The sequence below is a fragment of the Arvicola amphibius genome, chromosome 6 (genome assembly GCF_903992535.2).
Source record: "Arvicola amphibius chromosome 6, mArvAmp1.2, whole genome shotgun sequence".
Taxonomy (NCBI): domain Eukaryota; kingdom Metazoa; phylum Chordata; class Mammalia; order Rodentia; family Cricetidae; genus Arvicola; species Arvicola amphibius.
The window spans coordinates 19,064,109-19,090,345 of NC_052052.2; the positions used below are offsets into that span (position 1 = coordinate 19,064,109).

A 26,237-nucleotide genomic window follows, 5' to 3' on the forward strand; every position below is an offset into this window, starting at 1 on the left:
TGACCCAGGATAACCGGGTCAAAATATTTCACAAACACTGAGGCACAGACATTAGCCAATCAAAACAGACCCTAGCCAGACTCTGAATGGAGCAGGGCTGGACGCTGTAGCCTGACCAAGTACAGCCTAGGTGACTAGGACAACGGGAATGACCCTCGGAGCAGAGGGTCCCTGGACTGGGGCAGGGCAGAGGCACAATGGAGGGGAACTCAGGGACTCAGGACACAGTGGTTTCAGACTTTAATAACCGTGGGTGACCATACCATAGTTAAAGCTCTGCCTGTTTCGGCCTCTAAGTTGCTTTGGGGGCAGCTCTGGCTGTTTTGTTCCCTGGTGCTGGGAGAGTAAAGGACCAGTATCTTCTGTCAATTGCAGGAAGGGGGTACTCTGAGGGTCAAGAATTCTTGAAAGTAAAGTGGGCTTGTCTACTTTGGGAATGGGACGTTTCTGTGATTAGCTGCAATCCCAGTATCTCCAAGGTAAGAGACGATCTCTAGGGGACAGTAACCTGAGAGCCGACAACGGAGGCTCAGGAGACAGGGACAGAAAGTCCCTCTGCTCAGGGAGAATGACGCGGAGGTGGCAGAGATGAGAAGAGGCTTTCTGGTGGCTTCTCATTCAGCTGTAAAACAAAGCTTATCCCTAGCATTGACATCACCATCCTGCCCTAGAATATTAAGGAGCTGGTCTCTGGTTCCTTTCCAGGAGTCCCCTCTGGCAAGAGTAGGGTGCACCCTGGAGATTGGCTGGTCCCTTCTACAGGCAACTATGGTATCAGCTGGTCATACCTTTTATTACAAAAATCAATAACTTAGTTTAGTTCTATACAAAGTCAGGAGGAATTCTGGCTTGATGTATACAGCCTCATTCATGCTCCCATCCCTGGCCCTGGCCCAGAGGCTTTGGGGGCCTCCAAGGGCCTATTAGGCAGTTAGTAGCACATGGCGTCCAAGCCAAGGAAGTCCAAACTGGGGCTATGGCTGGAATGAGGGCACTCCTGGGGAGTTGAGCTCCTCCCCTTTGGAAGCTCCGGACCCCACTCGGCAGGTCACCGCAGCAAAAGCATGTCTTCTAGCAGTTCAGTGATGTCAACATCTCCGATGATAGGGCGGAAAAAGAGGTCCGTCAGCAGGCTGCAGGGGATGTTCTTGAGAGTGGAGGCCATGAGGAGGATTCGGGCCAGGCGGCCTTGGCTAACTGGGTACCAGGGCTCTAGGACTTCGCACAAGGCCCAGTGAGCCTCCTGTTGCAGCTGGGCGATGTGGCAGGAGGCATGGAGGCCTGGCACATCTGTGGTAGAGGGCAAAGAGGGCTGGTAAGCAGCTGCTCTGTGGAGGCTAGCCCAGGCTAGCCCAGGGTGGGAGAATGCTAGCAGTTCCCTCCCCTCACCTGCTGGGGTGCAATGCAGGGCCTCGTGCACGCTTGTGCCCGCCAGGCAGGCCTTCTACAACTGCGCTGTAGTACATTGATGGCTCCTTTAATATGCTAGGCAAGAGTTGTACGGCTGAACTGCATGCCCAGCCCTTAAAGAGACCTAATTGTTTGGTGGTGCTGGGGGTCAAATCCAGGACCTGTGGCTCGGGAGGCCATACTTTACTAATGAGTTCCATGCCTTGGCCCACTCTGCACCATCTCCTTCATTTTATTTTATTTTTCATTTACTTATTTTGTTTTGTTTTTCGAGACAGGGTTTCTCTGTAGCTTTGGAGCCTGTCCTGGAACTAGCTCTTGTAGCCCAGGCTGGCCTCGAACTCACAGAGATCCGCCTGCCTCTGCCTCCCGAGTGCTGGGATTAAAAGGCGTGCGCCACCACTGCCTGGCATGTCCACTTACAGACCGGAAGGAGATCGTGCAGATGTGATGACTACAGTGTCCGGACGACATCGATGGCTCAGCGGTTAAGAGCACTTACTGCTATGGCAGAGAGCCTGGGTCCAGCTCCTACCTCCATTGTGACTCACAACTGCCTATAACTCCAGTTCCTCCCACCCTCTTCTGGCTCCCGTGAGCTCCCACTTAAATGATGCACATATATACAGGTAGAAAATCATACACATAAAATAATGTATAAGTAAATCTTTTTCCTACTTTCTTGGTTGAGACAGAGTTTCTCTGTGTAGCCCTGTCTGTCCTGGAACTTGATAGGTAGACCAGACTGGCCTTGAATTTGCAGAGATCCCCCTGTCTCTGAAATACTGGGATTAAGGTGTGGGACACCAGCCATTAAATCTTAAAAAACAAAACAAAACAAAAAAAAAAACCCAAAAACAAAGCCAGGTGGTGGTGGCACCAGCACCAGCATTTTGGAGGCAGAGGCAGGTGGTTCTTTGTGAGTTGTGAGTTCAAGGCCAGCCTGGTCTACAGAGGAAGTTCCAGGATAGCCAAAGCTATACAAAGAAGCCCTGTATTGGAAAAAAAAATACAAAACAAAACAGAAACAGGCTGTCTGGATTTGGATTTGAATCCCAGTGCAGCCACTTGTTAGCTGAGTGACCTTGGACAAATAGTTTAATCTTTAGGAGTGACCTTAGATAAGGCGTTTAATCTTTGTGCCTCAGTTTCTTCATCTGCCAAGTAGGGATAATGACAGTACCTGTCTCCCACGACTGTTATGACCAATATTTGTCAAACCCTTAGCTTGTGTCCTGACATATGGTAAACACATGTGGCTGTTTGGTACTGCTGCTGCTGTTTGGCGTGATACTTTAACTTTCAAGGCTTGTCTCTTATCTTCTTCAAAGCTACAAAGAATATTTTCCCATGCCAGGCATAGTCTTAGTTTGAGGTCAACTTGCTCTACATAGTGAGTTCTAGGCCAGCTATAGCTTCATGCCGAGACCCCGCCTCAGTTCCTGGCATCGTCCTGCCCCACCACCCATTGCTGTTCTCCTGGCTAGATTTCCCAGGGAGTGCTCACTCCCATTCTTTCATCTTTTCTCTGTGTGGCCTCTCTGAACCCACAGAGGATTTTAACCTTCAGAACCTCACTGTGCAGCCTGCCCTTGGAAGATGTGGCTGCTACGTGGCTGGGTCTCCCCTACTCCCTCCACCCTCCCACAGTCCCCGAGAGTCAGGGCAAATTTCTCAGGCGCAGCTGCAAAGACCAATCTTTGCATTTGTTTGGCTTGCATTTCCAACCCTGCTCTGCCACCTCTACCTTGCTGTGTGGCCTTCAGATAGTTGCTTAACCTCTCTATGTCTCTCTTGGGAGATATCTATTTGAGGCTAACAAGGATACAAAGAAACAATAGATGTCAAGCTCCAAGAAGGTTCTTTCCCTGGATGGGTCCTATTCACTCCCAGTCTGGCCACCAGCCAGGAGAGTCTGGAAACTCACCTGGATTGAAGAGAATGGTTCCTTTCAAGTAGGCATACTCCTTGGGACCCAGTTCAAGGCTCCAGAAAGACTCCAGACAACGCTGGAGCCACCGCACAGCAGCTAGTGAGGGTTGTGGCCGGTCTGGTTGCTGGGTACCCTGGGTACTGCTGCTGGGTTCCTCCAGTAGGATTTGTTTAAGTATACTGGGCACCGGAGCCTCAGCCACCTCAAAGGTCACAGTATCTTGGGCCAACCCAAGCAGGAAGAGAGGGCCCCAGCAGCCCCCCAGCAGCCGCCGCTGGTCCTCGTGGGGCAGGTGGCAGAAGGACGGCAGGTTCCGGAGGAATGCCACTGTCTTGGCTAGGACATCCAGAGCCTCCCGGCAGGTGCGGTGTGGAGCACACAGATGAACAGGCCGGTGCTGCTGGCACAGACAGTGGCTGCGAGACGCCGGTGCAATGGGCCTGGACCTGAGGCTGGGGCTCAGAAGTGCATACAGAATAGCTGGGCGGCCTGCAGAGCTCTGGCATGGGCAACCCCCAGACTGGCTGGAGTTCATGGTTGGTGTCTTGTTCCTGTTTCTTCCCAGCTATCTGGCCTTTCTGTACTGTGGGGCTATTTATATCCTGGATGGGCGGGAGGGGGGAATGGCCGTGCAACCTTGACTCCAGAAGTCATGTTCATTGAAAAAAAAAAAAACACATACACACACAATGCATACACACACTGACCCTGGCAGGACTGGTGAGGAAATGGTGGGGGAGGGGCACTGGAGCTCCACGTGGCCTTGCTATCGCTTTAGTCAATGAAGTGGCCATTGCAGGGCACAGGGCCACCTACCTGCCTTTTATCGGATGACTCAAGTGTATAAACAAGGTCATTAACCCAGGCTGTCCCAGGGCACCAAGGTCTCAGGTGCTTAACCAGCCAGTGGCTCTGACTGCTGCTTCTATTGGTGCCCACTTTCATGCACACAGGACCAGGGTTCTCACTGAGCCAAGGAGCCAGCCAGGGAAAGCTGGCTAAAGCCTTGAATGTGCGACCCAGCCTGGAAGTGCCTTATCGCGGCTGTGTTTGCCTAACCTTGGGGCTCTGCCCCTGTTGTTGGTAAGAAACAGGCTGCAGGGAAGGGAGCCAGGTCCCTGGGGACTTAACTCGTTGTACAGTTTAGAAGGCCCCCTTCCTGGGACTCCAGCACAGGGGCTCCTTTGGAGGAAGGCCATTCGGAGCCCCCTGCTCCCAGCCTGCATTCCTGTAGCTCCAGGGCAGCTGGCCCTTGCAAAACCGTGAGCCTGCCTGGCTGCCATTTGTTGAAGACACACTAGACGTGGGTCACTTTCCATTGTGATGTTGGGGACTTCCGGATATTAGAGTCTTACTCTGTGACACTCAGAGAGGTGAAGTGACATGCTCAAAGTTACTCCAACAGGAAGGGACAGAGCACAGGTATGTACAGCCCCAAAGTCACCCTTTTTGTCCCCCTGGATCAATTGTGCACTTCATTCAGTGTGAGTTTCCCAGCACCGGTGGCGAGGAACTGACCCCACCCCTCCCACTCTCCTATCCCTGCCTGGTCTACAGGTGTGGCCCGCCTCTGGAGTGAGTGGAAACATATCTGCGGCAGCACATGGCTTCTCTGTTCCCGATATTTGTCTCAAGTGGTTAGAGGCGGGCGAGGGACAAGGAAAATGGGAGGTCCTCAGCTGTGTCAGGTTCCTGACCTTGGCTAGCCTTGCCTAGCAGGCTTGCTGTTGCCACACTCTTGGGCAACCTGGTGCTCCTGGATGAGGAGGGAGAGACTCTGCGTCCTCCACCCTGGCATCAGGTCTTGGCTTCATGCTTGCCAGACGCCATGTGACTGTCAGCTAGTCTCCAGGGTTCTGTGAGCCTTGGCGTCTTACCTGAGACATTAAGGTCTCCCTGCGGTGCTGACTTGAGAACCCAGCGAGGTCCTGCACAGACTGCGCATGCCATTCTAACCTTGCAGGCTGCTTTCACCGTAGTGGCCTATACCTCAGCCCAGGCCTCCCTTAGGAAAAGAACAGACCAGCAGGTATGACAAGGAACACTAACAGTGGGAAAACAAACACAGGCGGCCTGACGGAGCTGGGCAAGGTGGTCCTCGGTGGTCCGCGAGCGACCATTCTTGTCTATCGCTTTCCTAGAAATGACACAGGAAGCCCGGGGCTCCATTCCTTTATTGTTGTTTGGTGCCGATTGCTCACTCCGTAGCCCAGGCTAGCCTTGAATTTGCACTGTGTTGCCTTGGTCACCAGTTGCTAGAATTACAAGTCTGAGCTACCACACCTACCTGCTGTCTGCTACTGCCACTTTTCAATTTCATTTATGATGGCTGCAGACAACATAAAATATGTGATTTTTGTGGGTACGAAGTGGAGCTAGTTCTACTTTCCTCCTTCTTTCCTTCCTTTCTTTCTTTCTTTTTTTCTTTCCTTCTGCTTGCTTATTGAAACAATGTCTGCCTTTGTAGCTCAGGTAATCTTGGAACTCAGTGTAGCCAAGGCAACCTTAAACTCATGGCAGTCCTGCATCTGCCTCCCAAGTGCTGGGGTTCTGGGAGTGAGGTCCAATGCCTTCCAAGCCTCACCTCCAAACTTGTGTCTGCAAAACCTTTCTTCTGTCTGCCGGGACATAGGCCCCTCTTGTAGCTAGAAACGGGGCTCGCTACATCCTGATCCCCACAGATGGACAGGCTGCACCTCCTGTTCCTGCTGAAATTGGGGGCTAGAGCCATCCTGAAAAGCCTCAGTCTCTACCTTCCACTTTATGTGGGTTCCAGGGGCCAAACGCAGACAGTCAGGCTAGTCCAGGGGAATTGCCTTGATTTGCTGACCCATGTTGTTCAACCATTTTTAAAAATTTTGTTTATTTTGTTTTTTTGAAACAGGGTTTCAGGTACTCCAGCCTGTCCTTGAACTCACTATGTAGCCAAGGCTAACTGTTAACTCTTGGATCCTCCTGCCTCCTCTTCCCAAGTGCTGAGACAACCGGCCTGCACCGCAGCACTCCGTCTGTCATCCTTCCCCTCCTCTTCCTTCTTCCTCTTTTTCCTTCTTCCTCCTGCTCCATTGCCTCCTCCTCCTCTTCCTCCTCCTCTTTTTGCAGCACGAGGGCTTTGTTCTTGTTGGATAATACTCCAGTGCACTACCCCCGATTCAAATTATTTTTTTAGATTTATGCATGTGTTTTGCCTGCATACATATATGTGTATGCCTGGTGCCCAAGGAGGTCAGAAGAGGGCTTCAGAGTCCATGGTACTGGAGCTACACATGACCGTAAGGCATTGGGTGGGCTCTGGGCACCAAACATGGATCTCTTTAAGGGCAGCAGGAACGGTTACTCAGGCTGGCCTTAATCTCACTCTGCTTGCCTAGAGTAGCTAGGTGTGTTTGAAATTGGGACCCTCTTCCCTCAGCCTCTAAACTGCATCAGTTGTCCGTTCGTATCCCCTAGCTGCTTGGTGCCAGTGGTTTTTTTTTTTTTTTTTTTTTTTTTTTTTTTTTTTAATTTTCTGAGAGAGGGTTTTACTATGTAACCTTGTGTGCTGGCTAGTTTTATGTCAACTTGATACAAGCTAAAATCATTTGAGAGGATGAAACCTCAACTAAGAAAATGCCTCCATAAAAATCAGGCTGCAAGCAAGCCTGTAGGGCACTTTCTTAATTAGTGAGTAATGGGGGAGGGCCCGGCCCCTTGTAGGTGGGGCTTTCTCTGGGCTAGTGGGCCTGGGTTCTATAAGAAAGGAATCTGCTGGATGGTGGTGGAATTCCAGCCTCCAGGAGGCAGAGGCAGGCAGGTCTCTGAGTTCAAGGCCAGCTTGGTCAGCAGAATTCCAGCAAAGAAAGGAGTCTGAGCAAGCCATGAAAAGTAAGTCAGTAAGCAGCACCCCTCCATGGCCTGTGCATCAGCTCCTGCCTCCAGGATCCTGTCCTGACTTCCCTTCCTTAGGTAATGAACACTGCTGTGGACGTGTGAGCCAAATAAACCCTTTCCTCCCCAATTTGCTTTTGGTCACAGTGTTTTATCATAGCAATAGTAACCCAAAGTCAGACACCTTGTCTGTTCTAGAACTCTGTGGATCAAGACGGCCTTGACTCATAGAATCTACCCACCTTTGCCTCCTAAGTGTTGGGATTAAACACGTATGTCACTGTGCCTGATTAAAAAAAAATGAGGATAGCCGGGCGGCGGTGGCGCACGCCTTTAATCCCAGCACTCAGGAGGCAGAGGCAGGCGGATCTCTGTGAGTTCGAGACCAGCCTGGTCTACAAGAGCTAGTTCCAGGACAGGCTCCAAAGCTACAGAGAAACCCTGTCTCGAAAAACCAAAAAAAAAAAAAAAAAATGAGGATAATATCAGAGGCTAACTAACTAATGGGGGTTGGTGCTCTTCTTCCACCATGCGGATCCTGGGGGTTGAACTCACATCATTAGACTCGGCCACAAGTGCCTTTACTTGCTGAACTATCTCACTGGTCCAAAGGTATTTATATGGACTTGAATTCATGTCTAGTAGTGTATGAAGTATTGCTGTCATTATTTATAGTGCCAAACAGATGATTCTGTTGTCAGCAGTTTGGTAATCAGAAGCCCGGTCTATGTGTCTAAGTCCTGGGGGTGACATTCTTTTGATCTGCCATGTTGTTCTCTGAATATGCTTTGGTGCTCTGCTACAAGACACCAATCTTCCCAGTTCCTAGAATCAGCCGGTACTCCAAGTCTGATTCTGGCGTGGGAGTGTAGTGAATGGAGAGAGAGTGCCTACCATATGCAAGGCCCTGACTTCTATGCTGTACCCACGTAAGGGGGCGGGGGGTTAGAAAGACTAATGGAAACCACGTTTCTCAGAGTGGGAGATGGACGTTGTCAACACAGAAGGGAGAAAACACAGCACAAACCCTATTCTACTGGATGGGAGTTGGCGATAATCCCCCTCATGTTTCTTTATATCTACAGGTAGAAATGAATGTAGCGAGCCGAGGAGATGGCTCACCGGTTAAAGCACTTGATACTCTTGCAGAGGACCAGGGTTTAGTTCTCAGCACCCATGTGGCAGCTCACAACCAAACATCAATAACTCTAGTCCCAGGGGATCCAATACCCTCTCTGGACTCTGCAGGCACTGTACATATATAGTGCACAGCCAGCCATGCAGGCAAAACATATACATAAAATAAACCTAAAAAAATTTTAAAATTGAATTATTATTATTATTATTATTATTATTTTTAAGCATCACAGAAACTGCTTCTACAGGGCTTCCCCCTTGTTGGCTGTGGGGCTCAAAGAGGATGCAAAGCGCCTGCGCACTCAGGCATGTCCCGAAGGCAGGTAGTCACCACTGTTGCTGCTGTCCTCACTCTTTGGAAGAGGAAGCTGAGGAGGTGGAACCCCTCTGCCAGGCCGGAAGCTAGGTACCTCTCACTGTAGGGAGCTGTGTATTTCCTGTGCCCTGGGTATGTTAAGGTCCTACCTTAAGAGGACAGGTGTCATTTCTGGAATTCCTGGAGTGGGAGAGAAGGCTGTGGTTAGGATCGCTATAGACCAGAGGCTGACTGGAGCCATTTGCTCATACAAGTCCAGGGCTTTTCTGTCTTAGGGTTTCTTCCTTCATTCCTTCCTTCTTTCTTCCTTCCTTCTTTCCTTTTTCTTTTCTTTTCTTTCCCTCCCGCAAGACATGGTTTCTTTGTGTAACAGTCCTAGCTGTCCTAGAACTACTGAAACTTGCTCTGTAGACCAGGCTGGCCTTGAACTCACAGAGATCCGCTGGCCTCTGCCTCCCAAGTGCTGGGATTAAAGGTGAGCGCCACCACTGCTAGGGTTTCTATTGCTGTGATAAAACACTATGACCAAAAGCAAATTGGGAAAGAAAGGTTTATTTGGCTTACACTTCCACATCTAAGGAAGTCAGACAGGATAGGAACCTAGAGGCGGAAGCTAATGCTGCTTATTGACTTGCTCCTCTTGGCTTGCTCAGCCTGCTTCTTATAAAACCCAGCCCAGGGTTGGCCCCACCCACAATGGGCTGGGCCCTTCCCCATCAATCACTAATTAAGAAAATGCCCTACAGGTTTACCTCTGTGGGATTTTTTTTTCTTTCAAGACAGGGTTTCTCTGTGTGTCTTTAGAGCCTATCCTGTGACTCACTCTGTAGACCAGGGTGGCCTCGAACTCACAGAGATCCACCTGCCTCTGCCTCCCAAGTGCTGGGATTAATGGCGTGCGCCACCACCACCCGGCCTCTGTGGGATCTTATGGAGGCATTTTCTCAATTAAGGCTCCCTCTTTTCTGATGAGGGTAGCTAGTGTCAAGTTTACATAAAACTAACCAGTATAGGTTCTAACTGGGAGATGACACAGACCAGCCCTCTGAGACCTGAGTCTGATAGGGGAGATAAATCCTGCTCTTTGGGAATGTTCTTCTGAGGTTCAACCCTCAGGAGTCTCTTTTTCAAGAAGGGAGATACGGCCAGGCTCTCAGGAAATGTTTGGTAATAATCTTCCAACAGTGTAGCACTTCCAGATTTACAAAGTAATATATATATATATACACACACACACACACACACATATATATATATATATATATATATATATATATATATATATGTATGTATGTATGCACGCGGGGCTTCAGGTGATACGCACGGGCAATCTCAGTGCTTTGACAAGAAGGTAGGTGGACCAGGAGCACAAGTTCGTCCTTGCCTCCGGTACAGCATTCCCAACAACAGCAAAGCAAAGCAAGCCATCACCACCAATACAAAGCAGTTTTCCAGACAGTAAGGGAAGAGCATTAATCCAAGTGCAAACAGTTTCTAAGCCCGGGGCTCTACGCTAACTACAGTTCTGTGCGCTTTTCCAAAAGCCTGGTCCAGCATGATGGAGTAGGTTTGGTGAGTGATTTCTTCCTGGGTCCCAACTGCCGCTCGCAGGAAAAGACAACTGAAGAAGGTACTGCTCGACCAAAACTTCTCTTAACTTCCAACCCTTTCAATACGTGAGCTCAGACCTTTCTAGAAAGCTCCCAGGTATCTGGTGACCATAGCAACTCAAACCAAACTCTGCGGCCGCAAGCCTCGCCCATCGCTTTAGGGTCGCTCCTGTTGATTTGCTCCGCCCGTTAGCCAATGACCGGTGAAGCGGGCTGTGTTCCGGGAGCTCAATGGCCAGCGATGGGCGGGGAGGCGGGAGGAGAGCAGGGAAGGGCGGAGCCAGGCAGCCGGGACGATGCGTGTTTCCGGCTCCGCTGCGGAAGGCCAGCGAGGGGAACCGTTGGGCCCGACTCGAACCGAGCGGAGCGCGGGTATCGCCGAGCGCGAGTGCGGAGCTCGGAGCTCAGCGAGATGGGCGGGGAACAGGAGGAGGAGCGCTTCGACGGCATGCTGCTGGCCATGGCGCAGCAGCACGAGGGCGGCGTGCAGGAGGTAAGCGGCATGGCCCGCGCCCCGGCCCTTGTCCGCCGTGGATCGCCGAGACCTCCCCCACCCCGGCCTCGCGGGTCCCCGAGGCCCCGCAGCTGGTCCCCGCGTCCCAGCTTCCGGTCCACCCACCCCGCGGGCGAAGTCTCACTCCCACGCCATCAGCGCCCCGCACCTGGCCCCCAAGAGCAATCTCGTTGTTCCAAAGTGACCCCAAAGCTTCCCGCATCCATTCTGGGCTCCACGCGTGCTTCAGCTTGCATTTTAATGATTACTCACTAGGGCATCCCTGGACCGACGTGATTTCCATCTTAACCAGAATTGAAGCCTACCTATCACACACTGCGTGGGGTAGTGAGAACCGGGGCGAAGTCAGCACGTGGCCTTTTTAAACTTGAGTCAGGGAAGTGAACCGGAGACCTGTAGATGGCTCAGTTGCCTTATACGGGGTTAAGCGTTCCGCATGGTCTAACCTCAGTTGCCCAGTCTGAGGTGACGAGTGGGAATGCCAGTTCTTGGTTTTGGTTTTATGAGTCAGGGTCTAGCTGTGTATCCCTGGCTTGCCCAGAACTTGTTAGATAGACTAAGGTGACTTCCAATTCAGGGCCTTCCTCCTGCCTCTGAGTGCAGATGTGCCCCACCCTGCGTGGCTCCTAGTTTTCTTGAATTTTAGGGAAGTAGTACTTTTAAAGTTCATAAGGCTTGTTCATCAAGTGTTTGCCATTATCGTATACAAGACACAGAAGACTGGACCCTGGGGATGCAGAAACAGCCGGAGAACAGACCTTGCGTTCATGGAGTTACTTACAAAGAGAACTTATTGCTTAAAAAAAAAAAATGAGTCCGGTGTGCCTTTAATCCCAGCACTCGGGAGGCAGAGGCAGGTGGGGAAGGTGGATATTTTGAGTTTGAGGTCAGCCTAGTCTCCAGAGCTAATTCCAAGATATCCAGAGCTATTTAGAGAAGAAACTCTCCTGAAAAAACAAAATCAAATTTTTATAATTGGGTGTTTGTGTCAGGACAACTGTGGGGCCAGTTCTCTCCTGCGACCTGTATGTGGGTTCATGATCTTAGGTTGCTAGGCTCTTGAGGTAGTCACTGTTTACCCAGTGAGCCATCTTGCTGGCCACAATGAGCATTTTAGAAGTACACCTAAGGGCGCTGGGCTGTGGTGTTGCATGCCTTTAATCCCAGCACTCGGGAGGCAGAGGCAGGTGGATCTCTGTGAGTTTGAGGCCAGCCTGGTTTACAAGAGCTAATTCAACAAAATACAACAACAACAACAAAAACCCCCAAAAGTAAGTATACCTTAGGGTTTGAATGATGTTCATATCTGTTATTCTGGTACTGGGAAGGAAGAGGCAGAATTACTACAAGTTAGAGGCTAGCCTGCTCTATATAATCAAGTTCTTGGCCAGTGAGGTACATAGTGAGATGCCCAAATATATAGCCCATAGGTGATGTTGAATGACCAGACCTAGTTAACACCGTGGGTGTGGTTTATGATCCACAAAGATACATATGCTATTAATTGGTTTTTTGGTTTTTTTTTCCCCCTCAAATGGAAATGCAGGCAGAGGTGGAAAAGCCTACACCGGTTCTGACAGTACTTAATTCTACAAGCACCCGAGGGTCAGAGAGTGGCAGGTTTACCCGAAATCAGACCCGAAGCCCCTCACCTAGATAGGCCCCTTTCGTCTGTTGCTGGGGGTAGGTTTTCATTTAGCCTTCCATTAGTCACTACACATTCCAAGTCTTTCTCTAGGTGCTTGTGTTGACCGAGGACTGAATCCCTCCTAGTGGGAGAGAGTGTCAGACCTGCAAATGTGAACTGTGGTGATAACTTTGTTTGTGCTTTAACAAATACAGCTTGCCTGGAGAGCAGAGAAGCAGAGCAGCCAGTCACTAGTTCTTGCCTCCACCTAATCCTCAGGCCAGAAGGGTGATCCTCGCTGTATGAATCCTTAGACTTGATTCCTGGTCTTCTGTCTCCTCTTGACTTATATTCCTCTCTCCGCCCAGCCATATCCCTTCCTGTCTCTACCTCCCTAGTGCTGGGATTGAAGGTATGAGGCATCTGGCTCTGTTTCTCTTTGAAACTGGATCAATCTCCTGTAGCACGATTAATAAAAACCCAGAGGCAGCAATTGGGGTTCAGCTTGAAGGTCAGAAAAGTGAAACAGCCAGCCATTGGTTCTTACCTCGACCACAGTCTGAAATGGCAATCCTGCCTCCAGCAATCTCAGAATGAGAGCTTATTTATTAAAATGCAAATGAAATAGCACTACAATCTTCAGTAAGTAGCCCAGTATAACCTTGAACCCAGAGATCCATCTGCTTCTGCCTCCCGAGTGCTGGATTAAAGGTGTGTACCACCACTGCCTGGCCTCTATGACTAATTAGTGACTTGCTCCACACTAATCAAGCAAACTTTGTTACAGCACAAACATCACCACAGTAAAAAGCCTCCTTGTCTCCATTCCCCTAAACTAACAAAATGGGTTTGGGAGTGAGTTTACTTTGTTTTAATGAATTTAAAGTACCTAGAAGTAGGGACTTCACAGTGGGGTAAGTTCTTATGTCAAATTTAGACCTATAGATGAACCTTGAAGACATTTATGCTAAGTGAAATAAATAAGAAAGGACAAACACTGCCATGCATCATGGCACACACCTTTAATCCCAGCACTCAGAAGGCAGAGGCAGGAAGGTCTCTGAGCTCGAGGACAGCCAGGGCTACACAGAGAAACCCTGTCTCGAAACAACAGAAAGCTGAGGATGTCCATGGAGAGTCCGATGATAACAGTGAACCTCAGAACATCCCAGCTCAGCAGTCCGGTGCAGTGCGCTGACTCTGGCTGCCTAGGATCGCCGAACATCATCATCTGTTCGGATGATGGGATGGGAGCCCAGAACACATGGATTCAGTTTCTGCTCAGTGCATGCTGCTGTATCAGAGTGAAGTCATCAGCTGGTGACCCTTTGTACGTAGGAAGAGTCTGCCGTCCGCTAGCCCATCTCTTCTGTGCCAGATGCTCCCAAGGGTTCACTGTCACAAAAAGAGAGAGTGAACTGAATGCCAGCCTTGCTCTCAGCTTCCCGAGGACCATCTGCCCCAAGCTTCTGCTTTTAATTACACCAACAGGAAAAATAGAAAACACTAGGGAAATAAAATCACCCTCTGCTTTTTTGAGACGGCGTCCGACTGGATAGCTGAGGCTGACCGTGAACCTGTGGTCCTCCTCCCCCGGCCTCCTGAGTGTTACACACACGATTATCAATCCTTATTTTATTTTTTAAATTATTTAGCTGGCGTGACGCTGCACACTTAATTCCAGCACTTGGGAAGCAGGGGCAGGTGAATTGAGTTTGAGACCAGCCAGGGGTATGTAGTAAGATCCTGTCTCAAAAACAACAGGGGTTAAAGAGGTGGCTGAGTTATGAGCCCATACTGCTCTTCCAGAGGACCCGAGTTTGATTCCCAGCATTCAGTGTCAGGCAGCTCACAACTCAACAGCTTGTCACATGAGCTTCAGGGGTCTGGCCTTTGTGAGCTAGTCTTTCTATGCCAGATGCTCCTATGGGCTCTTTTTAAAAAAGATTAACTTATTTTTACCTTATGTGTGTGCGTGTATGTGTGCATGCACGCTGTGTGTGTGTCTGGTGCCATGGACACTAGCAGAGGATGTTGGATCTGCAGTTACCGATGATTGTGAGCGACCATCTCAGTGCTGGGAACTGAATCCAGGTTGTTTTGCAAGAGCAGGAAGTGCTCTTCATGGTTCAGTCACCGTTCCTGTCCTAATCCCTAATTAATCCCAAGTGCTGAATTAGCGGTGTCTAACACCACCACCCAGCACATGTGTGTTTATATGTGCGTGTGGCAGTTAGATGACAACTTTCAGGAGCTGTTTCTTCTACTGTGGGTTCTGAGCAGTGGAGCCCAGGCTGTCAGGCTTGTGTGACAGGACCCTAACCAGTGAGCCATCTCTCTAGACCTCTTGATGGGCTTTACTGTCTAACCATGAAGGCTTGGTTCAGGCATTTCAAGTCCTGGATGTAGAGGAAGCATGTCTGACTGGTCCAGCCTCGTTGTGAAGAGGAATGTGTACGTATACACATAAGAAATGAGAGTTCATGCTTCACACTGAAGGTCCTGGCAGAAGGGGCTGTGGGGCTTGGTGGGGAGGCTGGCTGTCAGGGGAGAGGTTCAGAGGTAATGCTCAAGTTCAGATTCTCTCCTATGCTGCAGCTGATGACATCCTGAGCCCCAGGACTCAGCCTCTCCCTCTGTCTTTCAGCTTGTGAACACCTTCTTCAGCTTTCTTCGACGCAAAACAGACTTTTTTATTGGAGGAGAAGAGGGGATGGCAGAGAAGGTGAGTTAAGGCTTCTCTAAGCCCGAGCAGAGTGCTCATGCGGGTGGGGCTGGAGGGAGTGTCACGGAGACCCTGCTCCTGCCTGGGTCCTGTGCTCATGCGGCAGTTTCCTGGGTGTCAGCCACCCTCATTTTGTGGATGAGGAGGTCGGCTTGGGTGTTTTACATTCTTCAGAGTCCTGGGCTGAGCTATAGAAACACCATGGAGACCGTCTGCTTTAGGCTTGCTTTCTGTCTGCGAATCATCCCCCCAGCCCCACAAGGTTTTTATCTGGCTGGGAGATGAGTGGACAGACATTTTAATTTGAAGCTTAAAACCAGGCATAGTGGTACATGCCTGTAATCTGAGCCCTAAATTTGAGCCAGCCTGTGCTTCATAGTGAATTTAGATCTATGATATGAGACCCCCATCTCAAAAAAAGCAAAAATTAAGATATTACAGACACGGGCCAGGCCTGTAGTCTCAGCATTTAAGAGGTGGTGGTTCAGGGCCATCCTTGGCAACCTGGGCTGCATCACTAGATCCTTCGTCAGACAACTCTGCTACCCCTTTCTTCCAGGTTATAATGAGCTGCTACCTCAGACCCATTAAAATGGCTTCTATCAGAAAGACAGGAAAAGCTTGTTTCTGTGGAGGCTGAGGCTGGAGGGTGGCTTAAACCTTCAAGTTTGAGACTAGGCAGGTACACATTTAAAAAGAGACTGTAACAGCTGGAAATAAGTGTTGGCAAAGACGTGCAGAAGTTGGAATCACCATGCACAGCCATTGGGGATGTCGGGTGGTCCATCTGCTTGTGGCAAAGAGCCTGGTGGCTCCTGGACTGTAAAGAGTTGCCGTGCCCAGCGGGTCCATTTCTGGGCAAGGTAGAGAAGATTTGCTTGCAGGTGCCTATGTTCCTGATAATGGACATTATTTAGAATGAGCAAAGGCAGGAGGGGCCTGGAGAGGGCTCGCCCGCAGCGCTCACATCAGGGAGTTCACAGCTGCCTGAAACCAGCTGTCCTCTCCTCACCTTCCTGCCTACTCTCAGGTATGTATGCCAGCTCAAAGATACACATAATGAAGGGTTTTCTTTTTGTTTTGTCTGGTTTTGTTTTGGTGTTTTGAAACAGGGTTTATCTGTGCGGCTTTGGGGCCTGTCCTGGAACTTGCTCTGTAGACCAGGCTGGCCTTGAACTCACAGAGATCAGCCTCCTGGGATTAAAGGTGTGTGCCACTAGCTCTCAGCATCTTTTTTTTTTTTAATTTGTTTTTTGAGACACAGCTTCTCTGTTTAGTCTTGGGCCTCCTGGAACTCTCTCTGTAGACCATGCTAGCCTCAAATACGGAGATCCGACTGCCTCTGCCTCCAGAGTTCTGGGATTAAAGGCGTGCGCCAGTGCCACCATGCCCGGCCTGAGATCCTAAAGCAATAAAAAACCCAATCCTTTGACAGACCACTCAAGTCAAATACTTGCCCAGACTCGGGTTTGCTAAGAGCTCATGGGACTGGGAGCTTGGGGGGGCAGTACTTCTTGTACTCTTCTCCTTTCTATTTTATTTATTTATTTGTTTGTTTGCTTGTTTACTTATTTATTCATTTATCTATTTATTTATTTATTTTTGGTTTTTTCGAGACAGGGTTTCCCTGTATCCTTTCTATTTTATTATGAGAGATACTGGGAGGCACTCAGGAGGCAGGGGCAGGAGAGGATCTCTCAGTTTGAGAGTCGTAGTAGAGAGTTCTAGGACAGTTCACACACATGTACAGAAGTAGAGCATATGGCAGGGTGTGAAAGTGGCACAGACACACTCACAGACATGAATAGCCATGTAGAAGCAGAGGGAATGGCAGGGTGTGAGGGTGTGGCACCTACACACACGCTCACACACGCACACACGAATAGCCATATAAAAGCAGAGCGAAAGGCAGGGTGTGGTGCCTCTGTGCTTTCCTCCCAGGATCTTGATGCCCAGCAGCTAGGAATGGTCCAGGCTCCATCATTCAGGGGATTGCATGTGTAAGCGCTTGCGACTGACTACCGAATCATTGGCTGTCGACCACTGCAGTTCACAGGTTCTCCCCACTGCTTTCCTCCACTGGGGAGGGGGTTTGTAAGATTCAGCCTCAGCTCTTGCTGCATCTTCCTAGCAACCAGCAGCCAGTCCTGAGCTATGAGACAGGATTCTGACAGACATGGTTTCAGTCTAACAGAAGATGCACCGTCTGTCTGGAAATACCAAGGACTTAGGAGCTTTGTGTCGGGAGCCTGGTCAGAGACTGGGTTTCTTGCTGTCGCTCACGTCCGCCTTGTCGGTGTAGTGTGTCCATCGATGGTTTTTCTGCCCTAGAACTCTGTGCTTAGACAGGAAGGACGAAATGGTGGCACCTTCAGCGGTTGGCCGTGCTTGTGCCTACCATCTTTCCTGTGTCTGTGGAAGCTTCCGTCACTGTCCACTCCTGCAGGTGTTTCCAAGGTGGCCTGTGAGGTGGGGTTTTGCTCTACTGTTAGAACTCAAGGATTTGCCGGGCGCTGGTGGCACACACCTTTAATCCCAGCACTAGCAGAGGCAGGTGGATCTCTGAGTTTGAGGACAGCCTGGTCTACAGCACGAGTTCCAGGATAGCCAGAGATACACAGAGAAACTCTGTCTCGAAACCCCCTCTCCCCCCAAAAAAACCCCAAAAACAAAAGCAAATTCATGGGCTTGGGTAAACATGTTCCAGGGTTGTTACCAAGTCAAATCATGAGGGAAATCTGTGTCAAAGGACACAGGCCAGTTTGGCGCTTTTTTTTTTTTTTTTTTTTTTTTTTGAGAAAGGGTTTCTTTGCGTAGCTTTGGAGCCTGTCCTGAAACTCACTGTGTAGACCAGACTGGCCTGGAACTCACAGAGACCTGCCTGACTGCCTCCTGAGTGCTGGGATTAAAGGCGTGCACCACCACCATTCCCGGCCCAGTTTGACTTTTTTTTTTTGGTTTTTTGAGACAGGGTTTCTCTGTGGCTTTGGAGCCTGTCCTGGAACTAGCTCTTGTAGACCAGGCTGGTCTCGAACTCACAGAGATCCGCCTGCCTCTGCCTCCCGAGTGCTGGGATTAAAGGCGTGCGCCACCACCGCCCGGCCCAGTTTGACTTTTGATGAGATTCCATCTCAGCCCTGGCTCTAGGCCCATGTGGCCTGCTGTCACCTTCCATCTTGGGAGTTTGTCATGCTATCGTCACTGCTCCTAGATCCCTCTACTTGCTTAGGTGACTGCCTCCTCCTTTTTGTTTGTCCTTGGCTGTCCGGTCTTTGTCTTTTAGGTGCTTGTGTGTGGACTGGGGACTAACCCTTAGGCTAGGCGCCATGCTAGGTTATTGTTATGTCATTGAGGTGTATATCTGCCCTCACCCCTAGTCTCAGCACAGTAGCCTCAAACATGACCTTCCCTCTTCTGCTTCTGGAATGTGGGACCACAGGTGCAGCCGCCACACCTGCTCGTGTCGCTGATTCTTCAGAAATATTCTGTAAATTCTGTAAATGTTTGAACAGATGTACTTCCCAGTTAGCAGTTTAGTGAAAGGTGTTATGTAAAATTACTCTGCGTTCAGGAAGGTGGTTGAGGTATTTGAGATGCTGCAGAGAGAGCTCAGGCAGGATCCAGCTTCAGAGGGCACGAGGCCCAGCCCTCCTCATTCCTCTCAAGTGAGGAAGGAGCTGATGGCAAAGTTAGGTGCTGTTCAGGGGCCTTGTTCTGCAGAAGACAGGGATCTTGACTTGGTGAGAAACAGAAAATGTGGCTTGAAAGCCTCAGCGGGGACTCGTGGACGGAACAAGGCTGTCCACGTAAAGGGAGCAGCAGCTAGCAGGTGCAGAGCTGTAGCAGTTACTGCGTGCCTGCACGCTCGCTCTCGCTCATGCTCTGCAGGCCAGATGAAAGGACCTGGGCAGAGGCCAAGTGTCATGGCTGCAAGCTGGGGAGCAGTGGGCGTCCTGTGGGCATTCCGCTGCTGCTGGAGCTTGTGGAGGGAGACAGCTCGGCCTAAGCAGCCAGTGTCTTAAGGCTGGTACCAAGTGGGTCTTCATAGGTGATGCTTTGCTCTGACCTTGGGCACTGTTACTCAAAACGAGGCGCTCCCAAGGAGGAAAAGGATGCTGAGGTTTGTGGGATGGGTCAGTGCAACAAGCTTTCTTGTTGACTGTCTTTGGATTGCCAGTCTCCAAATGACATGGAGAGTTAATTACGAAAGCTTGGTCTTAGCTTAGGCTTTTCCCACTTTGCTCTTAAATTACTCTGTCTGTATTAATCTACATTCTGTCACGTGACTCAGTTACCTCTGCTCTGTGCCATATGTCTGTCTTGTTCAGTGTCTCTCTGATATCTCCCCGCCTCTCTTCTTCCCTGAGTTTTCTTTCTCCCCAGAAACCCTGCCTATTCTCTCCTGCCTAGCTATTGGCCATTCAGCTCTTTATTAAACCAGTCACAGTGTAAAAATACCCTACAACAGGTAAGGGTGGAGAAGCCAGGGCAGTTCTGCTTGTCCCTTAGGTGAGGGCCTGCTGGCGTGGACCTCTTCCACCCCAGCTCCAGGCGCCTCCTCGCTGAGACCTCTTGGTCTTCCCCTGGGGCCTGAGAGGCTGCTTGGAAGTTGAGAAAGGGAAGGGGTCAAGGATGCCTGTCCAATCCAGTCTGGGAAGGGAGAAAGATGGGGGTGGGTGGGACCGAAAGACGGAGTCAACAGGACCCATCTCTGAGCACTCCTGACCAGAGGCGCACCCCTGTTGTCTACTGCTTGAGTGTGTCTACTCCTTGAGCCTTCGGGTTGGGTGGAAGTCTGCCCTGCCAGACTCGGAACCATCCTTGTCCCTGTCAGCTGTCAGAAAAACACCTGTGGGGGCTGGAGAGATGGCTGCTCTTCCAGAGGTCCTGAGCTCAATTCCCAGCAACCAGTGGCTCACAACCATCTGTAATGAGATCTGGTGCCCTCTTCTAGCCTGCAGGGCAGGGATACATGCAGGCAAAGCACTGTATACATAATATAATAAACAAACAAATAAGTAAGTAAATAAATGAATCTTTAAAAGAAGACCTCACTTTCCCACCTGCCAGCCTGTGACTCCCAACCATGTGTCAGTGACTGAAGCTTGACCTGTGACCTCTGCATAGAGGCCATCTCTAGCGTGTCCTTTGGTGGGAGGGGCCTGGGAAGAAAGGTTAGAGGTTGCTATGGTTGGCCTTCGCCTGGTGGCTCCCCGCTGCCCTTTTTTAACCCCTCGTGGCTAGGAAGTAATAGGACAAGTGGATTGTGACATGATTTATGGGACTGGAAGAGGGGAGGACCTGTTCCTGCCCCTCCTTTGACCAGTGATTGTCAAATGGCTTGAGTTCAAGGTCCCCCTGATTAGAAACTGGGGACAAGGCACTGTGGTGGAACAGCCTCTGCTGCAGTTGCTCCATGACCTGTTTCTCTCCACAGTGGCGCGGCTCCCATCTCAAACTTGCTAACGCTTTGGTGAAGCTACTCAGGGCAGCATGGGGCTGGGGGTCACAGACGAATGAGAGTCTGGGAGCGTTTGGCAGCACTTAGGGTGTGGGAAACCATGGGTGACTTCAGAGGCTGCACCCTCCCTCCATCTTAGGTGTGGAGGTGCCTGGCAGATGGCTAATTGAGCTCTGATCACGGGGTGGCTGCTCTGGGAGACCTCAGGTGTGCATTTTGTATCGAATGTTGGTGACCATAGAAAATTGCATTTTCTAAGGATCTGTTCAGAGCCTGCTAGGTAAACTCGAGACATTTGCGCTGGTCCTGGAGTGTGGCCAGTGAGACAAAGACCTCATTCTAGGTAAGAGCAGCATCTGCCGAAGCTGCCTTTAGAGAGGATGACTCAGGGTCATAGTTCAGATCTGTGACAGGTGCCATGAGGGTAAGCCCTGGGTGGCAGACATCTAGATGGTTCTGGGGTTGAAGCATCATGGGAGGCCCCCTCAGTGAACGTGAAGCAACTTGAAATGACAAGCTCTCTGTTTAGGAAGGGAAATAGTCTTTTCCCTTGGGAGAGTGCTGCCTTCTGGGGTGTATGCCTAAGATGGATATAGGCAGGAAGAGAGACGGAACAGGAAGTGTAGACCTGTGTGCTAGGGGACGCTTCCTAAGGGGGCTGAGCATGAGTTCTGCTTGCAGCAGAAACAGCTACCAGCACCGTCCTCACCGGTGCACAGCTCTGTACCTGGCAGCAGATGCAAGGTAGAGGCGGGCAGGGCTTTGTCCCTAGGCCTTAGGACACTGCCCTCTGCTCTGATGTTTCACTGCCCTCCCTAGCTCATCACGCAGACATTTAACCACCACAACCAGCTGGCACAGAAGGCCCGGAGAGAGAAGCGAGCTCGGCAGGAGACTGAGCGTCAGGAGAAGGCAGAGCGGGCAGCCAGGCTGGCCAAGGAGGCCAAGGCAGAGACCCTGGGGCCGCAGATCAAGGAGCTGACTGATGAGGAAGCAGAGAGACTGCAGCTGGAGATTGACCAGGTGAGGCTGGGCTTCCGCCTCTGTCCCATCCCTGACTGTATCGGCCCTGGGAGTAGGGCTCTGTCCCACCTGTGTGCCCTTTGCTGCAGAAAAAGGATGCCCAGAATCATGAGGTTCAACTCAAGAATGGCAGCCTTGACTCACCAGGGAAGCAGGTAAGAGAGATAAGTAGGGGCCTGGGCGTCACCTTTCCTCCCTTGGACAGAATTCCTTCGTCTCCTTCCCCTGCCCTCAGCCTTCAAGGTCGCAGCCCAGAGACATGGGAAACAGAACAGCGCCCGGTGTGGCGGCTCACACCAGTGATCTCAGCAGAAAAATTGATATTTGGGCTATATAGTGAGAACCTATCTTAAATTAAAATAATATTTTTTCAACCCAGGCATAGCGGCACAAACCTTTAATCCCAGCACTCAAGAGACAGGGGCAGGCGGATCTCTGAGTTCCAGGCCAGCCAGAGTTATGTAGAGAGACATTGTCTATAATGATGATGATGGTGATAATCTTTTTGTTAAATGGCTTTAAGACTGGGACAATAAACCAGGCAGTGGTGGCGCATGCTTTTAATCCCAGCAGGGAGGAAGCAGCAGGTGAATCTCTGTAAGTTCGAGGCCAGCCTGGTCTACAGAGTGAGTTCCAGGACAGCCAGGGCTACACTGAGAAATCCTGTCTTGAAAAATCAAAAAATAAAACAAAAGACTGGGACAAGAATACCCACAAGTGGGCTGAAAAGATGGCTCAGTAGTTAGGAATACTCGTTTATGCAAGGGTCCCAGGTTTGGTTCTCAGAACCCACATGGTGTCTCACAACCATCTCTAACTTCAGTTAGATGCCCTCTTCTGTACTCTGAGCACCAGGCGTGCACATGGTGCACACACATACATGCGAACAAAACAGTCATACACTTAAAATATTTCTTTTTGGTTTTTCGAGACAGGGTTTCCCTGTAGTTTCTAGAGCCTGTCCTGGAACTAGCTCTTGTAGACCAGGCTGGCCTCGAACTCAGAGATCCTCCTGCCTCTGCCTCCCGAGTGCTGGGATTAAAGGCGTGCGCCACCACTGCCCAGCTTAAAATATTTCTTAACATGCTCACAAGTCAGAGGGCACCATGAAGGGTGGGCTGAGGGTCAGTGGACTCCATATCCTTTGTCACATGACACACTTTGAGCCCTTCTGGCAGAGATCAGAACCTGTTCTTACCTTCGGTTCTCAGTGGTTGGAGTGTGTAGGTCTGCCATGCTTAGGTCTGCTGTTTTGTTTGCTTTTTGTTTTTCGAGACAAGGTTTCTCCATAACTTGGAACTAGCTCTTGGCCTTGAACTCACAGAAGTTCACCTACCACTGCCTCCCAAATCTAGGATTAAAGGTGTGCCCCACCCTCACCTGGCGTAGGTCTGCTGTTTTGTGACTGTTTTGTCCAGTGGCAGTTCTGGTCTGTCAGGTAAGTCACTGAACACCCTGACTGTGAGCAGGATGCTGACGAGGAGGACGAGGAGGAAGATGAGAAGGACAAAGGGAAGCTGAAGCCCAACCTAGGCAATGGAGCTGACCTGCCCAACTACCGCTGGACCCAGACCCTGTCGGAACTAGATCTGGCAGTGCCCTTCCGGGTCAGCTTCCGGCTGAAGGGGAAGGACGTGGTGGTAGACATTCAGCGGCGACACCTCCGGGTGGGCCTCAAAGGACAGCCGCCGATCATTGATGGAGAACTGTACAATGAAGTAAAGGTGGAGGAGAGCTCATGGCTCATCGAGGACGGCAAAGTGGTGACGGTGCACCTGGAGAAGGTAGGGGAGGCCCAGCCTGGGTGCCAACTCCCCAAGGCTCCCATAGACCCTTGGGGGCCTATTCCTCTGCCCTTGTTTCGTAGTCAGAAAACAGCGTCAGTTCAGCTGTGTTCCTCGCTGGCGCAGGGTGGGCAGAGTCAGGTTGAGCAGTCTTGTATGCTGAGCTCTTTGTTCTCATCATGCTTGCACATGGGTTCAGTTCCATGCATGCTTGCGCACCTACGTGTGCCGGGCACTGTTCTAAGGATGGAGAACAGTGAACAAACAGAAGGATTTGCCCTCATAAAGTCCATATTGTCTTTTACACTGCCTTCCTAGAGGTAGGGATTTGCTGGGGTAAATAAAGGTGGTGTCTGAAAAGGGCCAAAAGTCCAAGGACAGATTTCCCTGGCACAGACAGTGGCTTGGCTGCCGCTCGCTCACCTCTGTGCCCTTGTTCTTGGTTTTCCTCCCAGCCAGGATCTCCTTTTTGTTTACTTTTTTCTTTTTTTTTTTCTTTTTTTTTTTTTTTTTGGTCTTCCTTGTTTACTGCTGGTGCCTTAATGCCTAGTCTACCTGTTACTCTTGCCTGTCTCCTCCACGCTGAGTGCCCACTGCATGCTTCCTTTCCTGATGGGTTGATTGGTAACTGTTGTCCTCTGTGTATCTATCTTCCCTGGCTGCTGGGTGGACAGAGGTCCGGTTCTTCTGTATCTCTGGCTCCAGCACAGACCTGCGTGGGGCTTGGATACCAGATGTGGATGGGAGAGAGTTTAGATCTAAAAGGGTTGAGATGTAATTCCTAGGTCAGAGCTTTCCTTCTCCATGGATATCTTCCTCCTCCTCTCAGATCAATAAGATGGAATGGTGGAACCGCTTGGTTACCAGTGACCCCGAAATCAATACCAAGAAGATTAACCCTGAGAACTCCAAGGTGAGTCCTGGTTGGCTGGGGCTTTTCTGGAATTGAGGGGATAGGTGCTCCAGTGCTTCGTTCATGCTCTCCCCGCCTCTCTCTAGCTGTCGGACCTGGACAGTGAGACTCGCAGCATGGTGGAGAAAATGATGTATGACCAAAGGCAGAAGTCCATGGGCTTGCCCACCTCTGATGAGCAGAAGAAACAGGAAATCCTGAAGAAGTAAGCAACGCAGGGATGGCACTGGGGACTTAGGCCACTGAATGGGATTCTAGGCTACCCTGCCCCCTTCCAGCACGAACCAGCCAAGCTCATGGTTCTATGGCCTTGGCTTAGCTAACCTGACCACTTGCCAGGGTCATCTCTAGGACAAGGCTACCTTAAGAGTAGGAAGCAATAGGTAAGAGGCGGTTATTGCCACCTACTGGAAACTGGTGCCACTGCTGGCACTTGCCACTTCCAGCCTCCAGGGTTGAAATGGCCTTCAGCTGAGGCCCACGTAGCTGAGGTTAGGCCCAGTGTCAGGACTAGGCTAGGTTGAGATGGACAGCTCACTCCAGTCTTACACTTCTTTTTCCCAGGTTCATGGATCAGCACCCAGAGATGGATTTCTCCAAAGCCAAATTCAACTAGCTCCCGTGTTTGCCTTCCTGAACTCTTGGGACTGAGCCCCTAAACTTCCTTTCCCACCATTTCCTGGACCTGGGAGCCTTAGGGCCGGCAGGCATGGGACTTCCCAGGCATGTGAGCTCCAAGGCTTCCCCGAAGATGGGCTGGGTGTTGTGTTGGGGGTCTCCTCCTCCCCATTTGACCTGTTACACATTAAAACTATTTACCCTGCTCCATCTGTGTCCTTCCTTTAGCCCCTCCTGTTGCTGCGGGGACCTGGGGTTTTGGCTTCTAGCCTAGATTCTGTTGTGTAGAATTCTACCTACTAGGGCAGGCTCTTCACTCTGGATCTCAGCTCCTCCATGACTTAGGGGGGATGGCGACACAGGCTTTATTTAGAGACAGGATTTCTCTGTATCCTGGGCCATCCTGGAACTTACTTTGTAGATCTCAATCTACCTGCCTCCTCACGTGATTAAAGGTGTGTGCCATCACCACCACCTGGCCTGCTTTAGTCTTTATTTATTGTGTGTGTACATGTGTTACAGCACATGTGTGGAGTTCAGATGGTAACTTTGTGGGTGAGTCCCTCCATGTTTATGTGGACTCCAGAGATGGAACTTGGACTGTCCAGTTTGTCTAAGTGCCTCTCCACTCTGAGGCACCTCACCTGCCGCGTGTGTGGCTCTGAGCAGAAGCTACAGCTTCCCAAAGGGACCCATGATCCAACACGATCTAACAGCAGCTGTGTATCACCAGGAGCCCAGTCCCAGAATTGAGTATTTAGACTAGACCGTGCCGAGATAGAAGAGTCATAAAGCTGGGGTGACGTTGCATAGGTGTGGGAGCTGGGAAGGCAGGGTACAGTCCAGTGGAGCCCCACCGTTTGTCTCTGACCCATTCTCAGAGCCAGCACCTGTGCAGTAAAGGGCCCAGGAGGCATGTCAGCTCACATCTGGCCCTGGAGCCTCTGCTTCCACTGGAGGGTAGGGGTCACTGAGTGCAGGGGCTGTGCAGGGTAAAGTAAGTACCCAGCTGTTTTGATAAACCCTTTTCTGAGAATGCAAAGCTTCACAAAGCTGTTGGGGAATTGGTTTCTGGGCCAAGACCATTAACACTCTTACTCTGTTTTTCCCGTTCTGTAATCTTTGCCTTAAAAAAAATTACAGATTAATGTGAACCAATGTTTTCCTGTATGTATATGTACCATCTACATGCTTGGTGCCCACAGCAGTCAGAAGAGGGCATTGTTTACCTTGAACTGGGGTTAGGGATGATAGCCATTGTATGGGTACTATACCCCTTTTTGAGGCTGAGTCTTGTTA

At 50.4% G+C, this 26,237-nt stretch overlaps 2 protein-coding genes across 3 annotated transcripts; one reads left to right on the forward strand and one right to left on the reverse strand.

Annotated features, from left to right (window-relative positions):
• Positions 1-774: 774 nt before the first annotated feature.
• On the reverse strand, positions 775-3,933 carry Nr0b2 (nuclear receptor subfamily 0 group B member 2). The gene is made up of 2 exons (XM_038335386.2): positions 3,338-3,933; positions 775-1,290 (listed from the first exon to the last, which is right to left on the reverse strand). The coding sequence occupies exons 1-2, from the start codon at positions 3,876-3,878 to the stop codon at positions 1,049-1,051; spliced, it is 783 nt and encodes a 260-aa protein (XP_038191314.1). The 5' UTR covers positions 3,879-3,933; the 3' UTR covers positions 775-1,048.
• A 609-nt stretch (positions 3,934-4,542) lies between these two features.
• On the forward strand, positions 4,543-25,146 carry Nudc (nuclear distribution C, dynein complex regulator). Of its 2 annotated transcripts, none has more exons than XM_038332961.2 (8): positions 4,543-4,765; positions 15,062-15,139; positions 21,420-21,623; positions 21,713-21,778; positions 23,093-23,407; positions 24,237-24,320; positions 24,407-24,525; positions 24,885-25,146. In XM_038332961.2, the coding sequence occupies exons 1-8, from the start codon at positions 4,727-4,729 to the stop codon at positions 24,934-24,936; spliced, it is 957 nt and encodes a 318-aa protein (XP_038188889.1). In that variant the 5' UTR covers positions 4,543-4,726; the 3' UTR covers positions 24,937-25,146. The 2 variants fall into 2 exon arrangements, with proteins under 2 accessions (XP_038188889.1, XP_038188888.1); XM_038332960.2 differs by lacking the exon at positions 4,543-4,765 and adding an exon at positions 10,565-10,766.
• Positions 25,147-26,237: the final 1,091 nt, after the last annotated feature.